This window comes from Watersipora subatra, chromosome 8, assembly GCF_963576615.1.
Source record: "Watersipora subatra chromosome 8, tzWatSuba1.1, whole genome shotgun sequence".
Taxonomy (NCBI): domain Eukaryota; kingdom Metazoa; phylum Bryozoa; class Gymnolaemata; order Cheilostomatida; family Watersiporidae; genus Watersipora; species Watersipora subatra.
In genome coordinates, this window is record NC_088715.1 from 59,335,325 (window position 1) to 59,360,953 (window position 25,629).

The 25,629-nt window shown below is 32.6% G+C and overlaps 2 protein-coding genes across 2 annotated transcripts in view; both read right to left on the reverse strand.

Annotated features, from left to right (window-relative positions):
• LOC137402794 (CD109 antigen-like) overlaps positions 1-15,690 on the reverse strand; it is a 46,711-nt gene extending 31,021 nt beyond the window's left edge. Inside the window, exons 1-12 of the mRNA XM_068089300.1 lie at positions 15,596-15,690; positions 14,905-15,106; positions 13,074-13,242; positions 10,957-11,027; positions 10,632-10,803; positions 8,422-8,506; positions 8,173-8,278; positions 7,008-7,241; positions 4,955-5,149; positions 4,157-4,327; positions 2,844-3,032; positions 1,757-1,856 (exon numbers count right to left, since the gene is read on the reverse strand). Of these exons, the coding sequence (XP_067945401.1) occupies positions 1,757-1,856; positions 2,844-3,032; positions 4,157-4,327; positions 4,955-5,149; positions 7,008-7,241; positions 8,173-8,278; positions 8,422-8,506; positions 10,632-10,803; positions 10,957-11,027; positions 13,074-13,242; positions 14,905-15,106; positions 15,596-15,690 (1,789 nt within the window). The remainder of the gene's footprint in view (positions 1-1,756; positions 1,857-2,843; positions 3,033-4,156; positions 4,328-4,954; positions 5,150-7,007; positions 7,242-8,172; positions 8,279-8,421; positions 8,507-10,631; positions 10,804-10,956; positions 11,028-13,073; positions 13,243-14,904; positions 15,107-15,595) is intronic.
• Positions 15,691-18,272: 2,582 nt separating this feature from the next.
• LOC137402795 (CD109 antigen-like) overlaps positions 18,273-25,629 on the reverse strand; it is a 63,994-nt gene continuing 56,637 nt past the window's right edge. Inside the window, exons 25-29 of the mRNA XM_068089301.1 lie at positions 25,399-25,560; positions 23,571-23,764; positions 22,291-22,462; positions 20,967-21,075; positions 18,273-19,196 (exon numbers count right to left, since the gene is read on the reverse strand). Of these exons, the coding sequence (XP_067945402.1) occupies positions 19,000-19,196; positions 20,967-21,075; positions 22,291-22,462; positions 23,571-23,764; positions 25,399-25,560 (834 nt within the window). The 3' untranslated portion in view covers positions 18,273-18,999. The remainder of the gene's footprint in view (positions 19,197-20,966; positions 21,076-22,290; positions 22,463-23,570; positions 23,765-25,398; positions 25,561-25,629) is intronic.

A 25,629-nucleotide genomic window follows, 5' to 3' on the forward strand; every position in this document is an offset into this window, starting at 1 on the left:
AAGTAAATATTTTCAGAGCCTCGCGGAACGTGTGAAGCATATGCATGCAAATTTGCATGAAATCGGCCCAAAAATGTGTAAATCCCCAGAATTTATGCATACTTACAGACACATGCACACTTACAGAAAAATGCCTACTTACAGACACATGCACACTTACAGACACACGCGTACTTACAGACACATACGTACCTACAAAAACATGTGTACTTACAGACACACGCGTACTTACAAACACATGAACACTTACAGACACATGCGTACTTACAGACACATGCATACTTACATACACATGCATACTTACAGACACATGCGCACTTACAGACACATGCACACTTACAGAAACATGTGTACTTACAGACACATGCGCACTTACAGACACATGCACACTTACAGTCACATGCACACTTACAGTCACATGCACACTTACAGTCACATGCACAATTACAGACACATGCACACTTACAGACACATGCGTAGTTAAAAACACACGCGTCCTTACAGACACATGCTTCCTTACAGACACATGAACACTTACAGACACATGCGTACTTACATACACATGCATACTTACAGACACATGCGCACTTACAGACACATGCACACTTACAGAAACATGTGTACTTACAGACACATGCGCACTTACAGACACATGCACACTTACAGTCACACGCACACTTACAGTCACATGCACACTTACAGTCACATGCACAATTACAGACACATGCACACTTACAGACACATGCGTAGTTAAAAACACACGCGTCCTTACAGACACATGCTTCCTTACAGACACATGAACACTTACAGACACATGCGTACTTACAGACACATGCATACTTACATACACATGCGTATTTACAGACACACGCACACTTACAGACACACGCGTACTTACAGACACATGCGTACTTACTTACAATACGTACTTAAAATAATTATGTATCAGAGCGGTCTTTTATCTTGCCAACAACTGCTTAATGAAGGCTGTCAGGATCCTCAGCATGAAAACTTTGTAGTTTTAACTATAATTTGTTATGGAAGCGGGTTGAGTCAGCATATTTGCCGGCACTTGAGCCAGCTAGTCTAACAAAACAGAAATTGGCCCAAAACTATGGCCTAAATCTCCTAATAAGGAGACTGGCTAAATGCTCTGCATTGTACAGGTAATAAAAAATCAGCTTATAAACAGTGGTAGGTAATGTGGTTGCCATTGGCTAAGTTTACTAATTGGCCAATGACAAAATTAGCAAGTTGGTTAATTTGAGTAACTTACGCTATTAACTTTAGCTTGTGTAAATCTTTACTATAATAAGAGCCGTGAAGCCATGAGTCGTGGAACAACACACAACGTCGTATAGCATATTTTAAAAGGAGCAATGACTATGGGCATAATTAATAAATAGCATAGCGAGTAGCCCGCGTGACTTAATGGAGTAGCTCGCCTGCCTCCAGAGGTGGAGGTGCCAAGTTCAAATCTAGTGTGAAGTGGATTTTTGTTTCTACAACTTGATTGATATAACCAGTTTCACAAATGGCATACCAACAAGCAGACCAACAGACAAACACCAAAATTTATATATATATATAGATAAATATAAAATAAGAGGAGCTAACAGCCTGCTATATGTATATTATAGACCAGCTGCTTTTCTGCTCTCCACAGTTAGAGACCATCAGGAGATCTTGTTAAATTACTTGTATTAAATGTTTGTACCTCTATATTATTCTATTACAAATATATATTAATTATCACCTCTAGTAGAATGCCCAGGGCTCTTTAGACCAGGCATGATAGGCAACAAGGCTTTGGTGTTCACAAAAGGTAAATGTTCTGGTAACTGGCTAGCCTCTGGCTAGTCAGTTACAACTCTTGATTGCAGACCGTTGGTGAAGGTTAAGTACTCTGTAAGACCTTGTGTTTGAGACAGGCAAGGACCAAATTATTTTACAATATACTGCAGCCATCTTATAAGTAGTGCAAAATTACATGCACTACTTTATGATTACACACACTACATTACATACACTACATTGCATACACTACATTGCATACACTACAATACATGCAATAGTTTACTGCAGATGCCTATTCTAAATAAAGGCCTAAGTTTTGACAGATCGGAACTAGCGACCTACAAAAGAATTATTTTATGCGTTTTAAGGTTGATGCAACAGAAACCCTTTATTGCTGAAACAACTTGAGTGGACTAAAATTAAAATCAGTCAGCAAGTAAATTTGGGGTTTTAGTAAACTAAACTTTACAACTCTATAACCTTTGTCAAAGGCAGTGATTGTCAACCAGTGTACTATTGGAAATTAATTCATTTAAATTGCCCTTTTTGAAACTTGGTTTATGTTACTTTTGGCCATTGTCTGTCATCTGGATTTTTCTGTAATAAGGTTTAGATAACAAACACATGCACAATTATTCAAAAGCTCATCAAGGTAGCCGATCAGCGCAGCGTTATATGAGTTCTAAATTCGAGCCCTATAAAAAGTGATTTTTTTTCTCAAAATGGCGAAATCATTTTATAGGCTTCAGAAGGTGGTCAAGAGCTTTGTTGTATGTTTTTTTTAAATATTTTTTCAAGAATATTCTTGTTGTATTAATCAAACAAACCCAGATTTGGTCAAAGCGCATACATACATTAAATAACTTATTAAGTATATTTATTATTGCATGAGAATGTCATTCTGTGTCATTGTGTTTAGTGTGCTCCGGGATTTTTTAAATGTAAAAAAATGCACCATGACTCAAAACGGGTTGAAAATCACTGGTTCAATGACTAAGAATTAAAGTTAGCCTTATTTTTATCCATTTTGGAAAAAGGTCTCTCACCTGATGAACAGAGTTTAGGTCGATATGAAAGTTTAGGCTGTCGCTAATCACTTGCTTTTCTGGTGTGATGTAATAGGCAACAATACGAGCGCTGGGAGCCATATCCTGAGACAGCGCTATCGACAGCTGTTTACTTCTTTTGTACATTTGCAGTGAGTCACTGTGCACGATGCTGCCTCCAGACACTATCTGTAAAACTCAATCTTCTAATTTGGTTTAAAAAACAATTGAACTTTTATAAACTTAATGTAGCGTTACCAGAATATTGAGTTGAGTTTTGCTAACTCACTTTCTCATAAATAGAAATGTGGAACATTTGGTTCTCATTGTTGTACTGCCCCAAATTATTTTCTCTTTTAATATTTAAAATTTTGTGTTTTAATGCTTTTTTATTTTAATACAGCAGCTTAAAGAAAGTAAAATTTATGAATTAAAAGCATCGTATTATTGTACATCAAATAAGATATTAGTAAAATACAGTTTTATTTCTTCTCTGCTCTCTAACAATGGCTTTTGAACTTTTGATTTTAAAAATCAAAAGTTCAAAAGCAGAAATTTTCTGCTTTTGCAATCCAGGTTTTTCTTCAGACACATTGTTAGTTTAATAGTAGAAAAAGTAAATATTGATAAAATCTTGGCAGACATATATATTACTGTCTTGTGAATAATTTCATTTTAAACAGAATCTTTTTTTAAATTAATTAGAAAAGAACAACAAAAAGGGCAATGTTCATTAAATCCAAATAACTTGTTTGACCTATAAAGCTTCAAATGTCTTCCTCTGTTAAACATTGGATATTAGTTTGAAAGTTTGCTACAGGAGCTAGCAATGGTATTTTCAAAATAATTGGTAGATGTTGTATTTTGTTTGTTTATATCACATAAGCTGAGTTGGGAACCTAAACTGGTCACACAAAATAAATATTTAGCATGAGCAGATGTTGCAAATTTAGCCATTACAGCAGATGAGATTGTGTTTCCCTATGTACAACTTCTTCTCTGGCAACTAAAACGGCAAGACAAACATTCACTCTAAGGTTAACTTTCAAATTTTGCACATTTTCCTAAATAGATTCCGTGAATGATCAATATTGATCTATAATCAATATTGATCAATATTGATCTATAATCAATATTGATCAATATTGATCTATAATCAATAATGATCAATATTTCAAACAGAAGTTCAAATATTACAGAACTATATCACCATCTAAAAAGCCGTAATTACTCCTGGCCAAATTTATCAAACAATTTACGTAAGTATTGTAAAAAAATAATAAAGCTTTCAGTAAATAGTAAAGAATACTTACTGCATAATAAATCACTTCCACAAAAGTGTTTGCATAAAAGCTAAAGCTCATGTACTCTCTAACACGTGGCTTTTTGGTTGAAGTAGTGACATGCAGGTAGGCTTGGGTAGCAGACCAGTACCTAGTGGCAATCAGTTCCTGTTTCGTGATGTAAATGTTCTCGTACTTGGCCTGCAATGAGTGAATTTAAGTAACTACTCAAATAGTTACACTTGTCTATGACATCATCAAATAGTGTGGGTTTGAAGAGGCTTAAAAAATGTTGACTATTTTTTGGTATTATATAGATATGAATTTTATTATCACCCGTCAATGCCGTTCAAAGCAAATTAGACCATGACACAAAACATAAAATAAGGTAAAGTAAATATTGCATGTTTTAAACGTTCTATTTAGTAACCTAAAACAATTTTTTAAAAACATCATTTGGTATAAAAGTGATAAAAATATATAAAAGATTACTCTATGTTTTATTATTGAAGGTTTAATGACAAAATAAAATTTTTTTATAATGAAATTATAACTAATAATAATCATAATTTCATTATAAATAAATTTAATAATGGATTTATTATAATTATATTATAGTAAATCCTTATAATGGAACAATTAGAGTACCATGGGGACAAGTTGAATAAATAAAGTCTTTATCAAAACAGTATGTGAACCTAAAATATAACAGATTTAAATTATCTCCCAAGCAAAACTATAGCAATAGCTATTGTAATATGCTATAAATATGATTATCAAGCAAGTAATTTTTTCATAATCAGCCAGATGGTTGACCTGTTTACTCACCGTTAAGAAATAGCGTTTCGTAGTTTTATTTGGATGCAGCGTTATCTCCCCTCTGCTCTCTAGCAAAGACATCTCCACTCTTAAGGTCCATGTTTTTTCTTCAGCGTTATCGTCAGCCTCTGTGATTTCTATGTAGACAGTTCTATTGGGATTCTGAGGGGGAAGAGGTGTCCCATCTCCATAGTATGCTATCAGCTGCAAGTAATGAGTAAGGTAATATATTCATACTTGCAAGCCCTACTAATTAAATGCTTAATTGCTTTGATAATAATTCAAAAATGGAGTGAGTGTAAATAACATCCTCTAAAATGAGAAAAAATAGAGCTGACTTCTAAAATTTAATCGTATGCCTCCCATACAAAACTGTTGTTTTAAAAAATAAATTACCTGAACATAATGCAATTTAGATTACCTAGCAATTAAATTTTTCCTGTTCAAAACTGAATAATGACCTTTCATGACACCCATAAAAATATGGCTGCTTTTCAAACATACACTACATTGCTGTTTTCAGGTTGTTTATTGAAAAATTTGAAGATACGCAAACAGCACTGCAGTATTGGTGTTTTTATAAGCTATTCACGCAGTGTTCCACTGTGTAATCACAGTTGTGGCAGCTTTGGCTTATCAGCAATCAGTTTTACTAACAGAAGTACGCGCTAAGCGGAACGTAAAAAACTCTAAAAAGTGATAGCATTATCAAAGCCCTTTTAGATGATATTAATAGTTTTTTGCTGTTTTAAAAAGATAAAGGCAATTTAAAAATCCCAACTCAAATTATAAAGCACAAGGAAAATAAGGATACTCAAAAGCGTCGTAGTTACAGGTTACAGCAGCAAGCGCTTTTGCAACATCCTATCAGTTGCCATATTCTATAGGCATGACCGCATTTTTTGGTTCATTTAAAAACAAATTTAATTATTTAAAAATGAGATTACACATAATTTTAGCAGGTTGTAAAAGAAAGTATTGATATTTCTCTATTATTTGCGATTGTTTTTTTATGTTTGAGGTGGTCTGACCTTTAGGGCATTTTTAGACTGAGACCGAGAAAAATTGATCGCAGTTAAAATACTCATAAAAAAATATGTGAGAAGTGACATCACTAGTTGCTATTGTTGCTATAGTTAATATCAGCTATTGCATTCAAGTTGCACCTTTATGCCTCTCTATTCTGTGAGTCTCTTTACAACTATAGACCTCATAATCGCACTTTCTTTCGATCTGGGTGTTTTAACAGTGATCAAGTTTTATCGATTTTAATCTTGAAACATCCTGACAGTCAGATCAACTCAGACATCAAAAATAATTGCAAGTAATAAAAAATACCGATATCTCTCATGAAATATAGAAAAGTTGTGTGCAAGTTTATTTTTAAGAAAAGCAATAGGTTTTCTGACACATACACTGTACTCAATAACTGTGACATACTTTATCAGAGTTGCAGGTGAAAACTAGCTTATGGAATTTCAAGCTAGTGGCTTCCATCTCGTTGGTTCAACATACACACTTCTCATTCAAGTTCAAGCTCTCTGAAAGCTTGTTACTTCGACGCATCAATTCAAACTGTTATATTGGAAAGACGTCATGGCAATCTGAAGAACATTCTTCAGATCTTCCATATTTTAAAAACAATTTGATCCCAGCTTTTCTCTTTACTAAAAGCTTTACAATTGAAACAGATTTAAGTCCAAATAAAACAGGGTTAATTATTAAAAGCTTTTGAAAATGTTAGAATTGGGCTCGTATCACTTCTGCTACAATTAACCAAGCTTTTGTTCTACGTTTATTTTGCGTAAAGCTACTTCAAACTGGCTCTATATGCATAGATTCATGAAATTCAAGTGTTTTTCCTGAGTGTGCAAGTGTAGCTAAAACCTTTTTTGTATTTAATAAAATATAATATCAAGCTTGACTTACCCTGCTGTACAATGTTTAAAAATTACCTCAACAAAAGTAAATTACGTTTAGATAATATTTTTATGCTAATTTATTGTTTTTGTATTTAAAGCTAAAGCATGTTTACCATTGACGCCTGACTACATAAACTTACATGTACGTTGAATGGCAGGCCTGGTTTAAATGTAATGACACTTCCTTCCAGAAATCTAATCTCTGCCACTTTGCTATACACCATCGCTGACTGCGACGCTTGACTTGTGGAGTTGAGAACCCACTCCTTGACGGACACTGTCACTCTCAACTCTTTCCCAACCAAGTTATTTTCACCTCCAACGATGTCCTCCATTTCCTGTCGACTGAACTTGAAGTCGGTATATCCAAAGAACTAAAGTAAAACCAATGCAGACAGAGATACTTTGTTAAATGGCTTGAAATGATATGTCTGTCAGGAATAAACTAGTCGGTCAAAAAAAAAGAAACACAGGTTTAGATGAGAATGCTTAATATTCTTTCTAAAGTAATTTCACCAATTTTAAAATTTTTATTGAAATATCGATTTAATTTTTATTAAAATTTGATGAAAGAAACTTGACATTAAGTGAAATAACTCAGAACTTCCATGTTTTACATAATTTGGAGTTGCTTTGGCGGGGCAGCTTCCTTTTATTAATTTATTCATTTGCAGATTCATTATGGTTTACAAAGTTTGAATTAAAAAGTTTTGCTTTTATCCAGGTGAGATATATATTGACAAGTTGTCAGAGACATAGTTGATTCTAATATCATTCCTATCCTCCTTGTATCACTTACTGTAGTATTTGAATACAATGCGCTGGCATCAGATATAAATTAATAAGTGAGTTTATAACTAGGTTAGCTGAATTTAAATTTTTATGAATACATTTCATTCCAATGTTTGTTCAACAACCTAAAATCTTATTTGGTTTCAACTTTATTATTGATTTTATTTTTTTTATAAAAGTAACTTGATTTAATAAGGCCATCTTAATGAGTCACGCTAATCTAATTTACCTTTTCATGAACAGAAATATGGAATGTTTGGTCCTCATTGTGGTAATGCACCAAATTATCTTCGCTTTTAATTTTTAAAATTTTTGTGTTTTGAATGCCCTTTTATTTTAATATAAGGTAATGAGGGGGTCCATAAATAACTTACCTCAATTTAAAAAGTTTGTATTAGAATATATTTCTTTTTAATGTTTGTTCAATAAGGAAAAGTCTAGTTTATCATAAATGAATTAAGTATGAAGTAGTCCTTGTGTGTATTAATAATTACAATCATAACCACAACTCACGTAGTCTAGCGTCCTTACAATCGACAAGTATTCTTGATTTGTAGAAGGGGAAATAATATCCAGCTGTATAGTGGCATTTCCTCTGACAGACTTGAATGTTGTGTATCTGTGATAAAAGTCAGCAAAATTTACAAATCTAATGCTAAAGTTGTTTGTACTCCACAAACCATGTTTACAACAGCCACTCAATAGTGTATTCAACAAACTGCCTTTTACCAGACTTTATTTAGAGGAGTAATGTCAACTTACACACAGTCTACTCGGCCAGAAATCCCAGCATCACTGCTTATCATAGACGTAGGCATTGAGATGTTTACGTACTGGAAAGGAAGATCTGTGTAAAACAAACCCATAATGTCAATTTAGGGCTAAATGAATGAATTATGTATCCATATTAGCCAAATGTCCGGCCTTGCACAGGTATTAAAAAACAGCTTATAAACAGTGGCCGGTAATGTAGTCTGCCACTTGCCATTAGCCTAGCACATTGTCAATGGCTAATTTGAGTAAGCTAGTACATGTATCCGTTATGCTAAACTTACTAAAAAGAGCTGTGAGAGCAAGATTTAAAGACATTGCGCAGTAACGCAGAGTCACTAAGCGTATTTTAACCCAGATAGCGACTCATATTGCCTAATGAATACATCGCATCTCGTGTAGCCTAATGGACTAGTGTATTACCTGGTAAGGGAGAGGAATTGAGATCAAATCTTCTGCGATACTTTTCTTCATTGCAAGACACTATTTGCTATAGCTGGACAGACCAAATGACAGACGATGAACTTTAAGACTAACTGTATATATATTAGTTTGACATGAATTCACATTAATTTTGTTTTAAGCACAGTAAATCTTAGTAGAGATTCGTTTAATAAAATTACATATATATTACTTTTTGGCAATAATTTCATCTCAAACTGAACTTTTTTCAAATTATGCTATGCAACAATAATAAAACGAAAAAAGATACAACAGTTAGCCATTAAAATCGAATAAATAGTTTGACAAATAATGATTAAATTATCTTTTTCTGCTAAGAGAATGGATATTAGGTGGAAGATAGTTAAAGCAGCTAGCAATGATGTTTTTAAAATAATTGGTAGATGTTGTATGCAATTTGTTCATATCACTTAAGTTGTGTATAGTAGGTTTTATTAATCACTATCTGTATACATCTTCATGAGTTTTAGTTTTCATTGTAGATGTTGGCACTAAAAACTGCAGTAAATCAACGAGATTTACCCACATCTCTGCTAGCAAATATTCTTTCAATATACTATTCTATTGTAGGTTTTTATTCACTAAAATTTGCGTACATTTTCATGAGGTTGATAACTGCATCGTTTTGATGTGAATTTGTTGACAATATCGTAAAGTGTATATAAATTTTATAATTCCGATTTGAAGTACGTGCCACACTGTCACAGTGCCATAGTGACACAGTGACACAGTGCCACAGTGTCACAGTGCCACTGTGACACTGTGTCACAGTGCCATAGTGACACAGTGCCACAGTGACACAGTGTCACAGTGTCACAGTGTCACATCATCAGTATACTATTTGATGACAGATATTAACTAAAGATGTTCAACAAATTGTATCTCCATATAAAATTATGCAATTATTCTTTAACATTGAAAGACCTGGATACAATTAAATTTGTGTAGATTGTCACCAAATATAACTGTCTGTTTAAATAAATCCGATTACCTTACCTCTAGTTTTATTTGAAGGGTTTTAATATTTATAGAGCACAGACTATTTGCGCACTGAGTTCACTATATCTATGACTGCAAGACCCACATTTTCGCAGGAGCTCCTACTGCTAACTAATATCTGTTTACCTTCTCTGTCAGGTCTTAAATTAGTCAGTTACACAGCAAAAGGGTTTCAATCAGTCAAAAAGCCAGTCAGCTAGTCAGTCAGTCAGTTAGTAAGCCAGTTAGTTAGTCAGTCAGTCAGTGAGTCAATCGGTCGGTAAGTCAGTCAGTCAGTCAATCGGTCGGTCGGTAAGTCAGTCAGTCAGTCTGTCAAACAGCCAGTCAGTCAGCAGTCAGCCAGTGAGTCAGTCAGTCAGCAGTCAGTTAGTCAATCTGTCAGTTAGTCAATAAGCAAGTAAGCTAATCAGTTAGTCAAACAGACAGTCAGTAGTAAATCAATGAGTGAGTGAGTGAGTAAGTGAGTGTGTCAGTCATCCAGTCAGCCAGTGAGTAAGTCAGCAGTCAGTTAGTCAGTCTGTCAGTTAGTCAATAAGTAAGTAAGTTAGTCAGTTAGTCAATCTGTCAGTTAGTCAATAAGCAAGTAAGTTAGTCAGTCAAACAGACAGTCAGTAGTAAGTCAATGAGTGAGGGAGTGAGTAAATGAGTGAGTCAGTCAGTCTGTCAGTCAATCAGTCAGTCAGTCAGTCAGTCAGTCGGTCAGTGAGTCAGAGATCTAGCTAGTTAACTCATCTACTTACAGAATTCATCTATCGTGAAGTCTTTAGTGTAGACATGATTTAAGCAAGTCACTTCGATAGTCCACTTTCCATAGCGAGGAAAAAGCTTGTTGAGTCGATATGAAAGGCTTACTACTCCACCCGCATTTGTGTGTAAAGCCCACCATTCTCTCAGTATATTGCCAACAGGATCCTGTAATATCAAAGAGACTCAGCAATCCATCCAACGTTCTTCTAGCAGACAATCACGACATAGTTTATTTTCTGTACTGCACGACACAAAATTTTGTGTACTGTGTTTTCTGTATTGCGACAAGTGCAGCAAAAGATGCAAGTAGATTCTCACCCTAATTCGAATGTCCATGACATCTGTTATGGGCATCATGTCTTTGGTTATTGGTATGACCTTGAACTCCACTAAAATTGAACGATTATGGTCAAGATAAATATTAGTTTATATGCATTATTATTTTATGCATTATTATTATATTATTATTATGCCTGTCAGATTATTTTTTAATCTGACAGGCAGATTATTGGACAAAAACCCAGCATGAAATTTTTTTTAAAGATTTTGAGTACTTTTATTATTACTAAGTGAAATGTGTTTAAACCTTTCAAAGTGTTAAACTACATTCAAATCTTGATGACTAACATATAAGAATGACAAATTAAAAGAATCAATAATCAATCAATAACTTATAGACTCAGTTCCCTGCAGCGCCACTACTTTAATAGCTAAGTTCCTACTACTGCGGCTAGATAATGATAGTTGAATAGTCTAAATTGGCTAAGAAAAATTTTAATTACTCAATAAGCTAAGAAAATTCTCTTTATCTTTAACAATTCTAGTTTTGTGATTACAACTGATGACTATATGATGTCACGCAACAAGCTGAGTTCATAAGGCTAATAAAGCTCTATAACCTTCATAAATAAATAAACCAAAATGACAGTGTTGACAGGTTTCGACATCTACGGTGCTAATAGCTGCCAATCTTAAATACAATGTAAAATACTATAAATAAAAATAAAGATTTTTGGTACAAATTAAGATGTATATGTAAAAGGTTAATCTCTCTGATATAATGATCACAGTCTAGCTGACTTTGGCTTGCTCTCTGCATTCAACCTTATAATTACCATAAGCTAAAATTTTTAATTTCCTGTTTTCTTAAATTCGTTCTTAACTACTAAAAGTAAGTTAGATGAAATAATTAAAGATAAGCACAAAGTTTTAGTAAATTTTATCGTCAGCAAATATCAGCCTTATACCAAATATCTTTCTATCATTTGTTATTGCTTTTAGTGTTTGAGGTGATCTGACTGTCAGATTGCTGCAAGATTAAAATCAAAAGAGCTTGATCATGGTTAAGCAACTCAGATCAAGCAAAAGTGCAATTATAACATTTATATTTGCCAAAACAACAACAGAATAGAGAGGCATAAGGCTGCAATTTGATCGCAATGGTTGATATCAACTTACGCAGCGATAGCAACTAGTGATGCCATTTCAGCACTTAATTTTTTTCTGACCATTTTAACTGTGATTAAGTTTTTTCAAGTTTAATCTTGAAACACCTAGGCAGTCAGATCATCTCAAGCACCAAAAAAAAACACAATGATAAAAAAGGTGCCGATATCTTTTGATCAAATCTACTATAGTTTTTTTGCAAGTTTATCATTACGGAAAAATCACCAGATAGCATTACTCCAACACCTGGCATATAAAATAAATTGGGGGTAGTTTTCTGAGAAAAGACAAAAGGTAACAGTTGCAATTACATATTACATTCAGGCAAAGACAAGCACTGGAAAAGTTATAGTAATACTGACTACAGAATTTTGAAAGAAAGCTAACAAAACTAACGACAATCTACATTTTTATTGGCCGTTGTTCCACTTTTTGTTTACTTTTTATGCCAAGAAGCACAGGGAATAAAGATAGCTGCAACTAGCTCAGTTGGTTAGAATGTCAGTCTGATAAGGTAGATGTCATGATCTTATACTCATATTGGCCTACACTTTAGTCATCTCATTTATTACACACACAGAACTTTGTGATTGTGCAAAAGTTGGCATCTGCTATTGTAACACAAAAATAAAAGGCTTTGAAATCCGTTTTGCAATGTATTATTTCTGACAAATTACTATTGATTCGGAAATCAGCTTCTACTAACGACAAATCTGAGTCATCTTAAATGAATCACTAATGATTTCATAAAAATTACAATAAACATCGTAATCCGTCCAATGAGTACCACTCATTTCAACAAATCTAATTTCCATAAACTATTTCTCATTCTTCTTTTATGAAGGCTTATGAACAGAAAGGAGAGTAGCTGCCATTCAAAGTGACTAATGGTAATGAAGAAAAATGCTTGGGCTAATCATTTCTGTCTAATTATAACTATACACATGTTATCATTCATGCAGCCGGTTTGATATAAAAGACTCACTGACCTAGCTCTCCTCTGTTGTAAAAAGGTTTACTAGTGATTATGAACACAGAGACTTGTTTGTTATCGTAGAATATTTCTGTCTCATTGATAAATATTTGTCCAAAGAGGTCAGCATCTGAGTAACCAGCTACAACGAGGCTGTAGTTTCCTTCTGACATCTGACTCGGTGTCTACAATGCCAACACCTTATTTGATTATGTAAGGGAAACGATAATTTGTCTATCAGATACATGTAATGTAAAACTATGTACAGTTATTACAAAGAACAGAAGAGCAGAGTATTATTAAATCTTTCTTACATCTCCTATCTACCAGTCTTAAAGGCTTTTCTTGATTTTCATCGCCAGACAATAACGTGTTGCCTTTTGTTGAGTTTTTGAGTAAACATTCACTTAAACATGTTAGTTTATTTTTTCTCACAACAAAACGTAATTATATATCAGCTAAAATATCAAAACTCTGTTTAATAAAAAAAGCATGGCTAAAAGATATGCTTTCTTCCAACTTAATATTTATGTTTCTACTGACTACTCCGGCGGCTTTTCAACAATTCTAGTTTCACCCAAGCCTTATTATAATCTACATGGTAGTCCTTAAATTAAAGGCCTTTTTTAGTGTTTGACACATTCTCATCAAAATATACAAGTTCTCTAAACTAAGTAAATGCGCTTTCTAATTTGTATTAAGAAACAGAGAGATCAATGCAAAGAGCAAAGGGTGGTAGCGAACAGCAGCGGTAATGCAAGCTGTAAGACTTCTGCACATTTCTCACAGATCTAGGTCAAAAGACAAAATTTCTACATTGCAGGATTATAATTGCAAGAGTTGTCACTAAAATGAATATTTGATTTATAAAACGACCAACCCTTACAGATAGTGGTAAAGTAAACAAGATTTCATGAATCTATCGCATTTTTTGTTTTAGTATTTCTCCATGTTGTTATTCAACTAATATCACCTGTTAGTACTAATGAAGGTGTTCAAAAAGAAACAATGTATTCTAACTAGATGTTAGCATGGCTACAAATAAACATGGCAAAAATATCAACATAACAAATATATATTGTGTATCTAAAGGCTACTAAACTCTTTAAGCTGATATTCTGTTGTTAGATCTCAGTTGATTTCTGTGCTAAAAATATTTAATCCGAATAAAATTTTTAAACAATAACACAAGCAAGCAGAAAATTACTCACTAAATTTCTAACAGCCGCCAGAGCAAGTGACTGATACAACAATTTTAGTTTATTTAGATGAGTAAATAACGACAGCTGCTTAATAAGTATTTTTATATTAATAATTTAAATATTTATTTTTTATCGTTTTATTGCAAAGTTTTCTGTTTGGTCTTTTGTAATGGCAGTGTTTACTGTAAATTCATTAAGTTGTAAATGTTCTCATAAACATTTTTTTTAACAATTTTAAACTCAACTAGTTAACAAGGGTTTATGGACTTTTAAAGTTACACCAATTTACTGGGGCAAGAGTGGCTATTGTTTTTGTGAGTTGTTTCATTACTAAAAATCTCCAAAAATATTTGAATATTTTAAATAAAAGTAGTTTTGTTAAAATACCAACTTGCTTTTCTTACAATGTTGAAGGAACATATCAGTCATACAGCTTGAGCAAATTGGAGTATTTATTTCAGTTGTGAGTTGATGAAAAACTGCCTAGTTTTAAAACAAAACTATTAAGCGTCTCAAACATTTATTATTTGAAAGCAAGAATAATTTAAATCAATAAATATTGCCGTAACCAAACAACTTTTACTATAATATGCAGCTCTAATTGACGAGACACATGAGTAGATAGGCATGTTTTACTGCACTTACCTGCATTGTGATTTCTGCAGCTCCTGGTCTAGAGAATGTGTGTTTTCCTTCACAGATAGACACAGTCTCACTTCCATCTTTATTTGTCTTTTTTAATCTTGCAGTGATAGTCATCGATTCAAACTTCAGTTGAATTGCTGTCGCAGCAATTCGTATTTTCTGGTTAGGTCTGACTTGCGTTGGGGCCAGCACACTGTATGTTCTGCAAGAAGAAACTCAACTTTGCTACAGTTGCTCTTCGACATTAATATTTTACTTTTAAATTTTCAATTATTTTAAAGAGCTTTGAGCTGATGAAACCAAAAAGATTTATACATCATCAATCAATATATCTCATAGAAAAGAATTTCTTTTTATGATGAAAAAATTGATAGATTTTAAATTACAAACATATGAAACACTGACACTTTTAATACCATGTCATATAAATGTGTTTTTTAAAATATTGGACAAAAAGGTGATTTTATAATTTTTGTTCTTTGCAAACCAATTAAAATAGTGACCACTTTGTGCTTATAACCAGACGATTGTATCGATGCATTACACAATACGTAGATATATTCTTGACAAGGTTTATTGAAAGTCTTAAATGAAATAAAAAATGAAATATATATATGTTAATAATAAAAATATATATTTAAAGCTAAAAGATAATGTAAAACAAAAGTATGCGTGAGTAAGGTAAACTTACGCATCATTCTGTATGTAGGCTGCTATGACTACCTCTACCATCCATAGTGTGAGGTAGAGGAGTACCTTTAGAAAGCTGACAGACCACAGTATCATCTCTATCACTACACACCCAAAGTCAGCTGTAATTAGATTTCCACAATTCAGTTTCAACCTTGTGTATAAACTTTGACAGCTAACACAGCCTTTGCCAAACTTAAAATTCTTTAATGATAGCTGGTGGAATTTGTCTGCTTCTTGGAAGCCCCTTTCAGATGGTTTCTAACATGACATGACTTCTGTCGGGATTGTTGTATTGCCGTAACCAAGGCACAAAGTTGTATGTGTGGGAGTCCGTGTGTGCATGTGTGCGTGTGTGCACGTGCGCACGCGTGTGTGTGCACGTGCGCGCATGTGCATGCATGTGTGTGTGCATGCATGTGTGTGTGTGTGTGTGTGTGTGCATGAGTGTGCGTGTGTGGGCATGAAGTCATGAGCTATTTTTGTTTATAGAGCTTTCTAAACCAATTTCATGATTTGATTGTTCTAAACAATTAAAAAGAACATAGCATTGCTACGGAGAAACAAAAGTAAACAATTACATTCTAATGAACTTTTAGAACCAAATTTTAACAGGCGTTTTTTAAACATTCATTTTGTTAAACATTCCAAATTTGGGCATTTGCACATCGCGTCAAACTTTGCATTGAGTAGAGCTAGAATGTTGAGTTTTTTCATTAAAATCAGCACATGGTTTTCTACCAGAGCAAAGAAAAAAAATGAAGACTCCAAAACCTGCACAGGTCAATTTTTTCAGAAACTATTGCAATTACCGGTATGCATCCTATTTTTTATACATGTCACGTTTACATAAAAAGATCTTAATTTTGTTATAGGTCAGTCCTAGGAGTGATTCTAGTCATATGTCAGACTCAGCAGTTATGACAACGCTGATCTGCAATACTTACCTAAGAAAAGGAGCTTGTTATATCATGAAGTACATCTAACAGTAATGTACATTTTGGCTGATCTATTGCCCAGGGATGAAAAGGTTAAATAGCAGTCTACCTTTGTTAGCTAGCTTGCAATTTAATTTAGACAAAATATAAAAAGCTATATTTACTAAATTTCTTGTTAGTGTAATTTTTGGCCAGCAGTAACGCTTACATCTACACCATGTAGTATACCATGGAAATATCTGTCAGTAAATGCACTTTTATCACTGTCATAAACCCAACAAACTAAAACTCAGTTTGAATATGTAAATCGCTATTATATTGAAATCAATTAATGTAATGATATTTGTTAAGCAAAAACTTTCAAATTATCTTTATTGTAGCCTTGTGTCAGTAGAACTGGGTAACTGTTAACACCTCAACAGCAGATGATAAGTACAAGAAACTCTGGAAATGGTCATTGGATTTATTCAGAATAAATGTTAAGTTATAAAGATATGCTCATGAGGTAAGATGTTAAGAAATTAAATATCTTTTGTAATTTGAATAACTAGGATAAACAACTTTTTGTTTTTGCGGCAAACTTTTGTAATCACCTCTTAGCAAAAATATTTTTTAGTAGGTCAAAACAAAATCAATAAATGATTTTACTCATGCAGGTAAATGCTGTCTACAATGGCTCACCTTCCATCACAAACTTCTGGATTAAAAGCTCTAATTTTATACAAACTAATGAGGATCAATTATCATAAAAAATATATTAATTTTTTCATTATGTTAAAAACTTAGATAAATGAGTTACTGTGTTCAGACAATTGAGCTGCCTCTGAAATTATGAGACAGTAATCTAGAAGCTGATGAATGCACAACAATCAGACAACATGTCAAATTTGTCTTGTAACACATGAATATACTTACAAGTGAAGCCAAGTGTATGCCTCGCTTACTACGCAAAGACTGCATTTCTAAGACTAGAAGCTTGCCTGCAAGGCATTATCTGTTTTGGCATGACGAGGGCAGTGTCCTCTGATAGGCTGCTGCGTTTATATGATGCAATAACGGTGTGTCTCGATTGCTAATGTATTCATTCATCTGGCTGCATTGAAATACTTTCAAAACAAGTCTCTATTGATTCAGGGAATAACCTCTGAGTTAGTGAGAATGTATAACAGAGCGAATGATTGCATAGTGTCAGGATGCAGAAAAGCAAAAACCAACTGTAAATAAGGATCAGAAATCTTCATGTAAGTGTTGATGCAAAATTAATTATTTCATATGAAAGCAATTTATAAATTCATTCACTGAAGGTCAAGGGAGACAATTCTAACAATTTCAGTACAAATAGGTCATCAAATTTTTTAGAGATGCAAACATGGCTAGAGACTCTGGTCATAATATATTTATATATTTTTCATCTATATTATAATTAACTTTATATTTTTTGGTTTATCAAGTAAATTGGTCATGGTAAAAAATTGAAAATTATCCAATCGCAACAGACGAATGGACTAAAGAATATGCATGCCATGTTATATCTGCTTATAGAAAGCTCTTGAAATACATGAGTTTCAAAGAAGAGTTATCCACTCCTGCCATTCGCTACCTCACCTTACAAATGACCAAACAAGTTTTAGGGTAATAAAGCCTAAATCTCTATAGCAATGGTAGTAACTACTTAATTCTCAATGAAGATACTCTATCTAGGTTTGCGTATTAATGAACAAATCAGAGGCAAATCACAACTTCTGCATAATATTGTATTCTACATAATATTATTATTTCTTATTGATGTTATAAAACTTATAGCTGTGGTGAATAAATGTTTTCTAAATATACTCAATATAGTGTTATATTTTATCACTCAATGGAAACTCAGATTAAAAAAACACAGAATACACAAAATAAAATGCTAGGCCTACACATTATACTAATTAAAATTATACACTAACACATGATATTAAAATAATTCAGAAAATAAATTCAAAGATACTATTTCATTAGCTGATAAGATGATAAATGAATGTGTAAGATTATTACTCCAACTTTGAAAGCTGCAATGATTGCAATATTTGTAACAATAAAAGTTTTGTATTTATGTTTTGTTAAAAAATCAGCCACACAATGGTTATAAAGGTTTTAAAAATTGTCTTGGAACAAAAATGTTCATAATTAATACCGACTACTGAATCTTGGGTTTCTGCTAAATTAAGGGATGAAACTTACTTAATATCTGCAACTTGTTAGCATATGGCCTAATTCTATTCTATTAATTTTTTATTATTTTACAGATAATATAGTTTTTACCCGATTCCTTATTAGAATTACGCTTATTCTTGAATAAGCTTATCAGTATCAAGGCTATAGCAAAAAGGTTTAATTTAAAAATGCGTATTTTGATAACTATATGAAAACTTATAGTAATACTACATTGGCTCTTAAAAGCTGACTTGTTGACTTATTTTGTACTTTTTTACACCCAACCATTTGCTGTCAAGCGATTATAAACAAATAATACAACAAGAAGTACAGTGAGTAAATAACTATTGCTTATGTTCCTAACTGAAACAGCATATCCTGGGCAGTAGCCACACTGGTACGTCCCGCATATTAAACACACAGTCAACCTTCTAAACTCTATCCGGCCGATGAGGGCTTGGCTGTACACTCCTACAAATAATGGGCAATCAATAATTTATAAGCAATGTTGTGAAGGGAAAAGCATAGAAAGGAAAATTTGAAGCACAAAATAATTCACTGTTTAAAAACTTGCATATATGAAAAACTTTAGAATTTATATTTAATGTTCGTTCCTTCCAATCGAGTAACATAATTTACTTTAATAGTTATTCACAATTGCTAATTCTTTCATGTTTTATGAAAACATTCACTTTTTTTAATGATTTGGTTACAGTGAATAAAGTTTTTTAATGCTGCATCATGTTGAATGAACAAAAAAGCACCGTAACACATTTCTATTAAGTTTTCTTACATGTATTTAATAAAATAAAATGATTGAAACATTTTTGGTGGTTAAACCACACTATAGCAAAACTTAACAGCAGATGCACTTCGTAAATTGAACACAGCAAAGTATACTAAAATGATATTTTACATATAATTGTAGTTTTACTGGACAGAATGGGGCTACGCCTTATGTTAATATTTCATACAATACACTTCTAATCGACACTGATAAAGTCTATAGCATCTTTAATGAAACATTTGACATAGGAGAAAATAGTTGCTCTGTGAGAGTTTTGCATAGAAACCCGAAAACATGTTTATTATGACTTGCTAATCTTTTAGAATCACTAGGCATCTATTCAATATTTAAACATAAGTTTTTGTGCAAATGAATCGAGATATTTTTTAAGTCTAAGGCTCAGCACGAAAATCACAACCGAAAAATACAATCTTTGCGATTAAAATACTACCAAGAAATTTGTTCTCCAAGTAAAGTAATTTATTTATATCATTAGAATTAACTTTTCTAAAATACTGATCAAAATAAATTTTGGTGAATAAAAAACAATTCAAGATTATCATCGCTGTTTTGACAATATGCAGCAGTTTTAAAGTTAATAATAGCTTGACAATTGACAACTACAAGAGTTGTCTTACTATTGTAGCAACAACTCTCAAATAATTGCATCTTTTTCGCATGAGCTTTTCCAAAGGCAAGTTTATTTTGTCATTTTTACCATGCTCTTGATACCCGAGGACACTTATATTTTGCTAGTATTTAGTTTCGTGAGTAGCATACAGAGTAAAATTTCACTGCAACTTAATTTCGTAGCTCTGATGAGTGCGAAAATGAGTGATGTGAAAATAAATGCAGTAGAACAAACATAATTAGATTCCTCAAGTTCAGTTCACCGATAAAAAAAAAATTTCAATTTAGGACTAGTTTATAATTGTGAACCGCAGGTAGAATGGTGTGGGCGAGATCGATAATGCAACTTGATCGCTTGCTGCCATTTGTTACTTGGACTATCAATGAACAAAACTATTTAATGTCGCGTTTTCGAAAATGAAAATAAAAATTTCACGAGAGGATGACTCCGCAAAAATGCAAAAGTTAGATGAGGCGAATACATAAGTACTCTAAGGTAGATTAACTGTTTTTCAAAGTTACCAAATGGCTTCCAGAATTTTAAATCCAATGGATAGTTTAATAAACATCAACCATATAACACTTCACATTGAGCAAAATCTTTATAATTATAGTTATTCCTAACATGCTAATGATATTATTTCTGTAAACATCTACGCAATATTTTAACCAGAAATATAAAATATTGCTACTTGAAATTTACAACAATAAAATATTTTGAGGTGTATTTATGTTTAGCGCTAACTGCATGTTTTCTAAAAAAGAAGTGTTTAACAGTAAACGATGCATAAAAAGTTACAGATCTCAGTCTACAGTCATCTCACCAGGCTCAAAGTAGTCGTAGACTTTCATATACTGCTGCTCAGTGACATTGGCTACTGGTCTTTTTCTGAAGGAGGTCATAATATAGCAGTTATCTTTAGTTCTGTCCAACTGCAATAATAATTATCCCAAGTAAAGAATAAAAGAACTTAGAAGTAATATTTTTCAATCCTCAGACACAGTTATTTCTAGTGATCTATAAAAAGTATGCTGAATGAGAAGACAATTACAGTATTGTTTCTATTTGCTACTGTCAGTTTCAGGACCTGTCGCTCTTAATCATTAGCCTAGCCAGCTGATGGCTGACAGTAGCAAGTTATAAAACTGGTACAATTTAAGAAAACAAGATAAACAGGTACGGTTGTTTTTTTTAACAAACTTATAATGGCTTTATAAATTGTAGAGCAATAACAAAATCTTATTGTATTACAATTTATATTACCTTTATCTGCTTTCTAGTCTGTTACCAATTAACCCTTTGGCTGGGGAAACGATAAAAATGTCGTTTATCGGTTTCATGGAGAAACAACTTTTATGTCGCTTTCGGTAGACGTTTATAAAGCTGTCGTCTAGTAACAATAAACAAAGGATATAAACTATAGCAAGACTTAAGTATTATTGACAAGATGCTGTTTGATAAATTAGAATATAAATCGATTATCTGAAAGGTGTTGCTTTGTGCTGAAAAGCGTAAAATTGTACTTCTTTGAGAAAATGAAAGTTGGAAAAACCAGTCAACATACGGCTCGATGTTCAAAACAAAAAATAAAGATTTATTCAATCCTGTGATCGTTAGTGATTTTTTGTTTGATCAGTTTATTAATAATTCAGATGATGGTAATGATGTAAACTTTGAAAACTCTGAATATACCGAAAAAGTGATCGTTATGGTAGCTCAGGCGATGACGATGCTACTGGTGTGTCGTTGGACTCTGCCAAAAGGAATGCTTCCAAGCACTTGATAAATAGACATAAATAAATAGTACATAGTCGTAGCTTTTTGTAGTAGTACACATGTGAATGAACATTTATGTACAAAAAGGTTTATATTGATAGAAATATATTTCAGTTTCGGCTATGTATGTTCATAGAATACCGATTTCAATGAATTTTCAAAAATAAATTACACAATTTGTGGTTGTTTTTGTGTGGCTTTTACCCAGCCAAAGGATTAAATCTAATTAGTGTTTTAATCCAAAGTGTTTTATTTAATTATTGAAAGCTCCACATGTAAGAGTTTTATTTTTGTACAACAGCAAGCAAGTAATTTATTTATATATGAACAAATACTGGTTATATAGTAATAGCTGGTCACACATAGCTTACGTAGTCAAAGTATGCAGTAATGTGGGAGCCTTTCATCTCCGCTTGCCTTATTGAGCTTGACTTGCTGGCAGCCTTGACAAAGTTTTGTGCGGGTCCATTTGGTATTGCGTAACCACTGGGAAGGGTAAACTCTAATACAGCAGCACCACTTCTTTCTCCTGGTCCCTTCCAGCTAAAACAAGAACTAGTATACTTACAGTTTTATTGACCCATAATGCATAGCTATTGCTAATACTATCACTATTACTATTTTTAGTAATATCACTATGACCATTCTTATTACTATAACTATTACTATTGTTATTACTATCACTATTACTATTATTATTACTATCATCACTACTACTATTATTATAACTATCACTATTACTATTATTATTACTATCATCACTACTACTATTATTATAACTATCACTATTACTATTCTTATTACTATCACTATTACTATTGTTGTTACCACTATTACTCTTATTAGTATTATCACTATTACTATTCTTATTACTATCACTATTACTATTGTTATTACTATCACTATTATAATTATGGTTCTTATTATCACTATTACTACTGTTATTACTATCATTATTAGTACTGTTATAACTATCACTATTACTATTTTTATTACTATTAATATTGTTATTACTATCGCTATTGCTACTGTTATTGCTATCACTATTACTACTGTTATTACTATCACTATTACAATTGTTATTGCTATTACTATTGTTAATACTATCGTTATTGCTACTGTTATTACTATCACTATCACTATTGTTATTACTATTACTATTGCTAATACTATCACTATTACTATTTTCATTACTATTACTATTGTTATTACTATCACTATTACTATCATTATTACTATTGTTATTACTATCACTATTACTACTGTTATTACATCACTATTACTACTGTTATTACTATCACTATTACTACTGTTATTACTATCGCTATTACTATTGTCATTACTATCACTAGTACTATTGTTATTACTGACGATAGTAATAGTGATAGCAATAATCACTTGTTTGTATCAAACGATTACAGATAAGGATTAGTTTATGAGAGCAAATTATCAACATGAATGTTTTTGCACATACATGTAGTTCTTGCTGAAACCACAAACTATTCTTTTAGAACCAATTTTAGAGTTTTACAGACAAAAACCAGCCTTTTACTTTGGTTTACCATTAAAAAAATTTTGGCTATAGGCTACGTGTGTATTGAAAGCTAGTCTTTTCAAACATTGAGGTATGTTAATAGACCTATAGACTTACCTTGGACAGATCCTGTAGTCTATGAAGGAATGGTTGAAACCTCGAGTGAGCATTGAGTAGTTGATTTCAAAGTAGTCAGCTCCTGGTTTTCTGAACAGATCTATTCTGTCATAGCTGACTTCCGTGTGCATTTGCATCAGAGCTACACCATGGCCAGATGCGTAGGCTTGTATAGAGCCCCAGTGAGACGGCAGCTAACAATACAATTGATAGCAGCATTCAGCGTTTTCATCAGATCTGCTGCTTTGCGATTACTAGTAGAAGCAGAATCAACCAAACAACAACTAAAACTGCCAAATAGAAGTCCGATATATTTATTTATAATGGTCAGTCCATAATCCTTTTAGAGATAAAATGTTTTACATATGGCACGGTCAAAAATAAATAAATACAAAGGTATTGCTATGCGGTGTCATAAACACAAAATCAAAAACTTTAGAATGAAGACTTGAAACTATAGTTTAGGTACAGACCTTATCTCTTTTGAGAAAATATTAAAATAGCTAGCAATACAATTGTTTAGTGCATATTTTGGTACAAAATAAATTCATTATGCTGTGGATACCATAGAAACATCATCTCTCATACGCATAATTTTAACAGAAGCCTTGCTGTAATTGTTGGTTGTAGACAGGAGTTATCTTTTTGTTTTTATGGTGCTTTTGGACTCATTCTCCTTAACTAAGTGTTTTCATAATAATGTTACTTGTCATATATTTTAGTCAAAAAGTTTTGGATTGTTATGATGATAATGAACTGGCTATTATGCGAAATCGATGAGTTATCGGTACCATAAACTAAAGCCACTATAACAACCAGTTAACTCTTACAGCTGGTTAATATTGACCACTGTATATGCATAATGACCTATAATGCAAAACAAACAAAGTTTGACTTTGATCAAAAATTTTGTATATACCATACATAGTCAATGCATGAATGGCTGCTAATGACGCACCGATATTATAAGGTAGTGGAAGGAATGATACAGCTTTCTTCGTGACAATACCGTGTAAGCAACTGTTAGCAGTCGCTAATGTTTTCGTGGTTATATTTCTGAGCCCGACCAAAGGCAACTTAATACACAGAGCTGAAGTTACAGAAAGGGCAAAAAATATGAACTAAAAACATGATGCAAGGTAGATTAATAAAACTAACCAATCAGGTTTCACTCAACGCAAGGCATGACACAACATTGTGGTCAATATCTAGGACAGCGCATCAAATTGTGTCTTACTCAGCTAAGAGTGACTTCTCTTCATACAACAGGCAACATCAGCCAAAGTAGCCCAGGCCTACATGAGATCTTTACTCTTTCTCATGAGTTCAGTAAACAGGAATATTTCAAAATTTAGTACAGCTAACCTAGGTAAAACTTTCAATAACAAAAGAAATATTGGAAACTAATATGACAACTTATAGCTTGTGCTAACTTGTATGACACAAAAAAAATAAAAAGCTTTTTGCTATGTTGCAATTATTAATCGTCAATTGCTGAAACCTACTGATTTCGTCAGTGGAATAATTCCATTTTACTGCAAACACTCACTCCAATATACATGTAGAAGTTTGTGAAAACTTCGCAACAACATTAAGTTAGGTTTATTGTTAAATCTTCATGCATACTTTGTTTGAAAAAAAAATTTTTTATTTAAAAAGTCAAAAATGTTTAAATAAAAAAAGTTTATTTAAAAAAATTGAAGTTGTGGAAAAACCAAGTTTTTTCACAACTTCAATTTTGGAATCATGAAAAAACCAAGTTTTTTCCATGATTGTTCAGTTTAACAAAAAACACCCTCACTACTTTAAGCTTTATCAAATCACTCACGGAAACTTTTTGTCGATAAAACCAGTTGTCTCTGGAGAGATGCACAGTTTCACTCCAGTCAGGAGCCTGATCTGATTTAAATGTCATCATCATATTGTAATTACTCCGGTCTTGGTTCAAGGCAGCCAGCTTTGATAAAGCCTCCACAGCCATCAAAGTATCCTGTTGATGAAACAGAAAACAAAATATGCTACCATTGGTAAAACAATTATTTAAAAAATATTGCAAAGC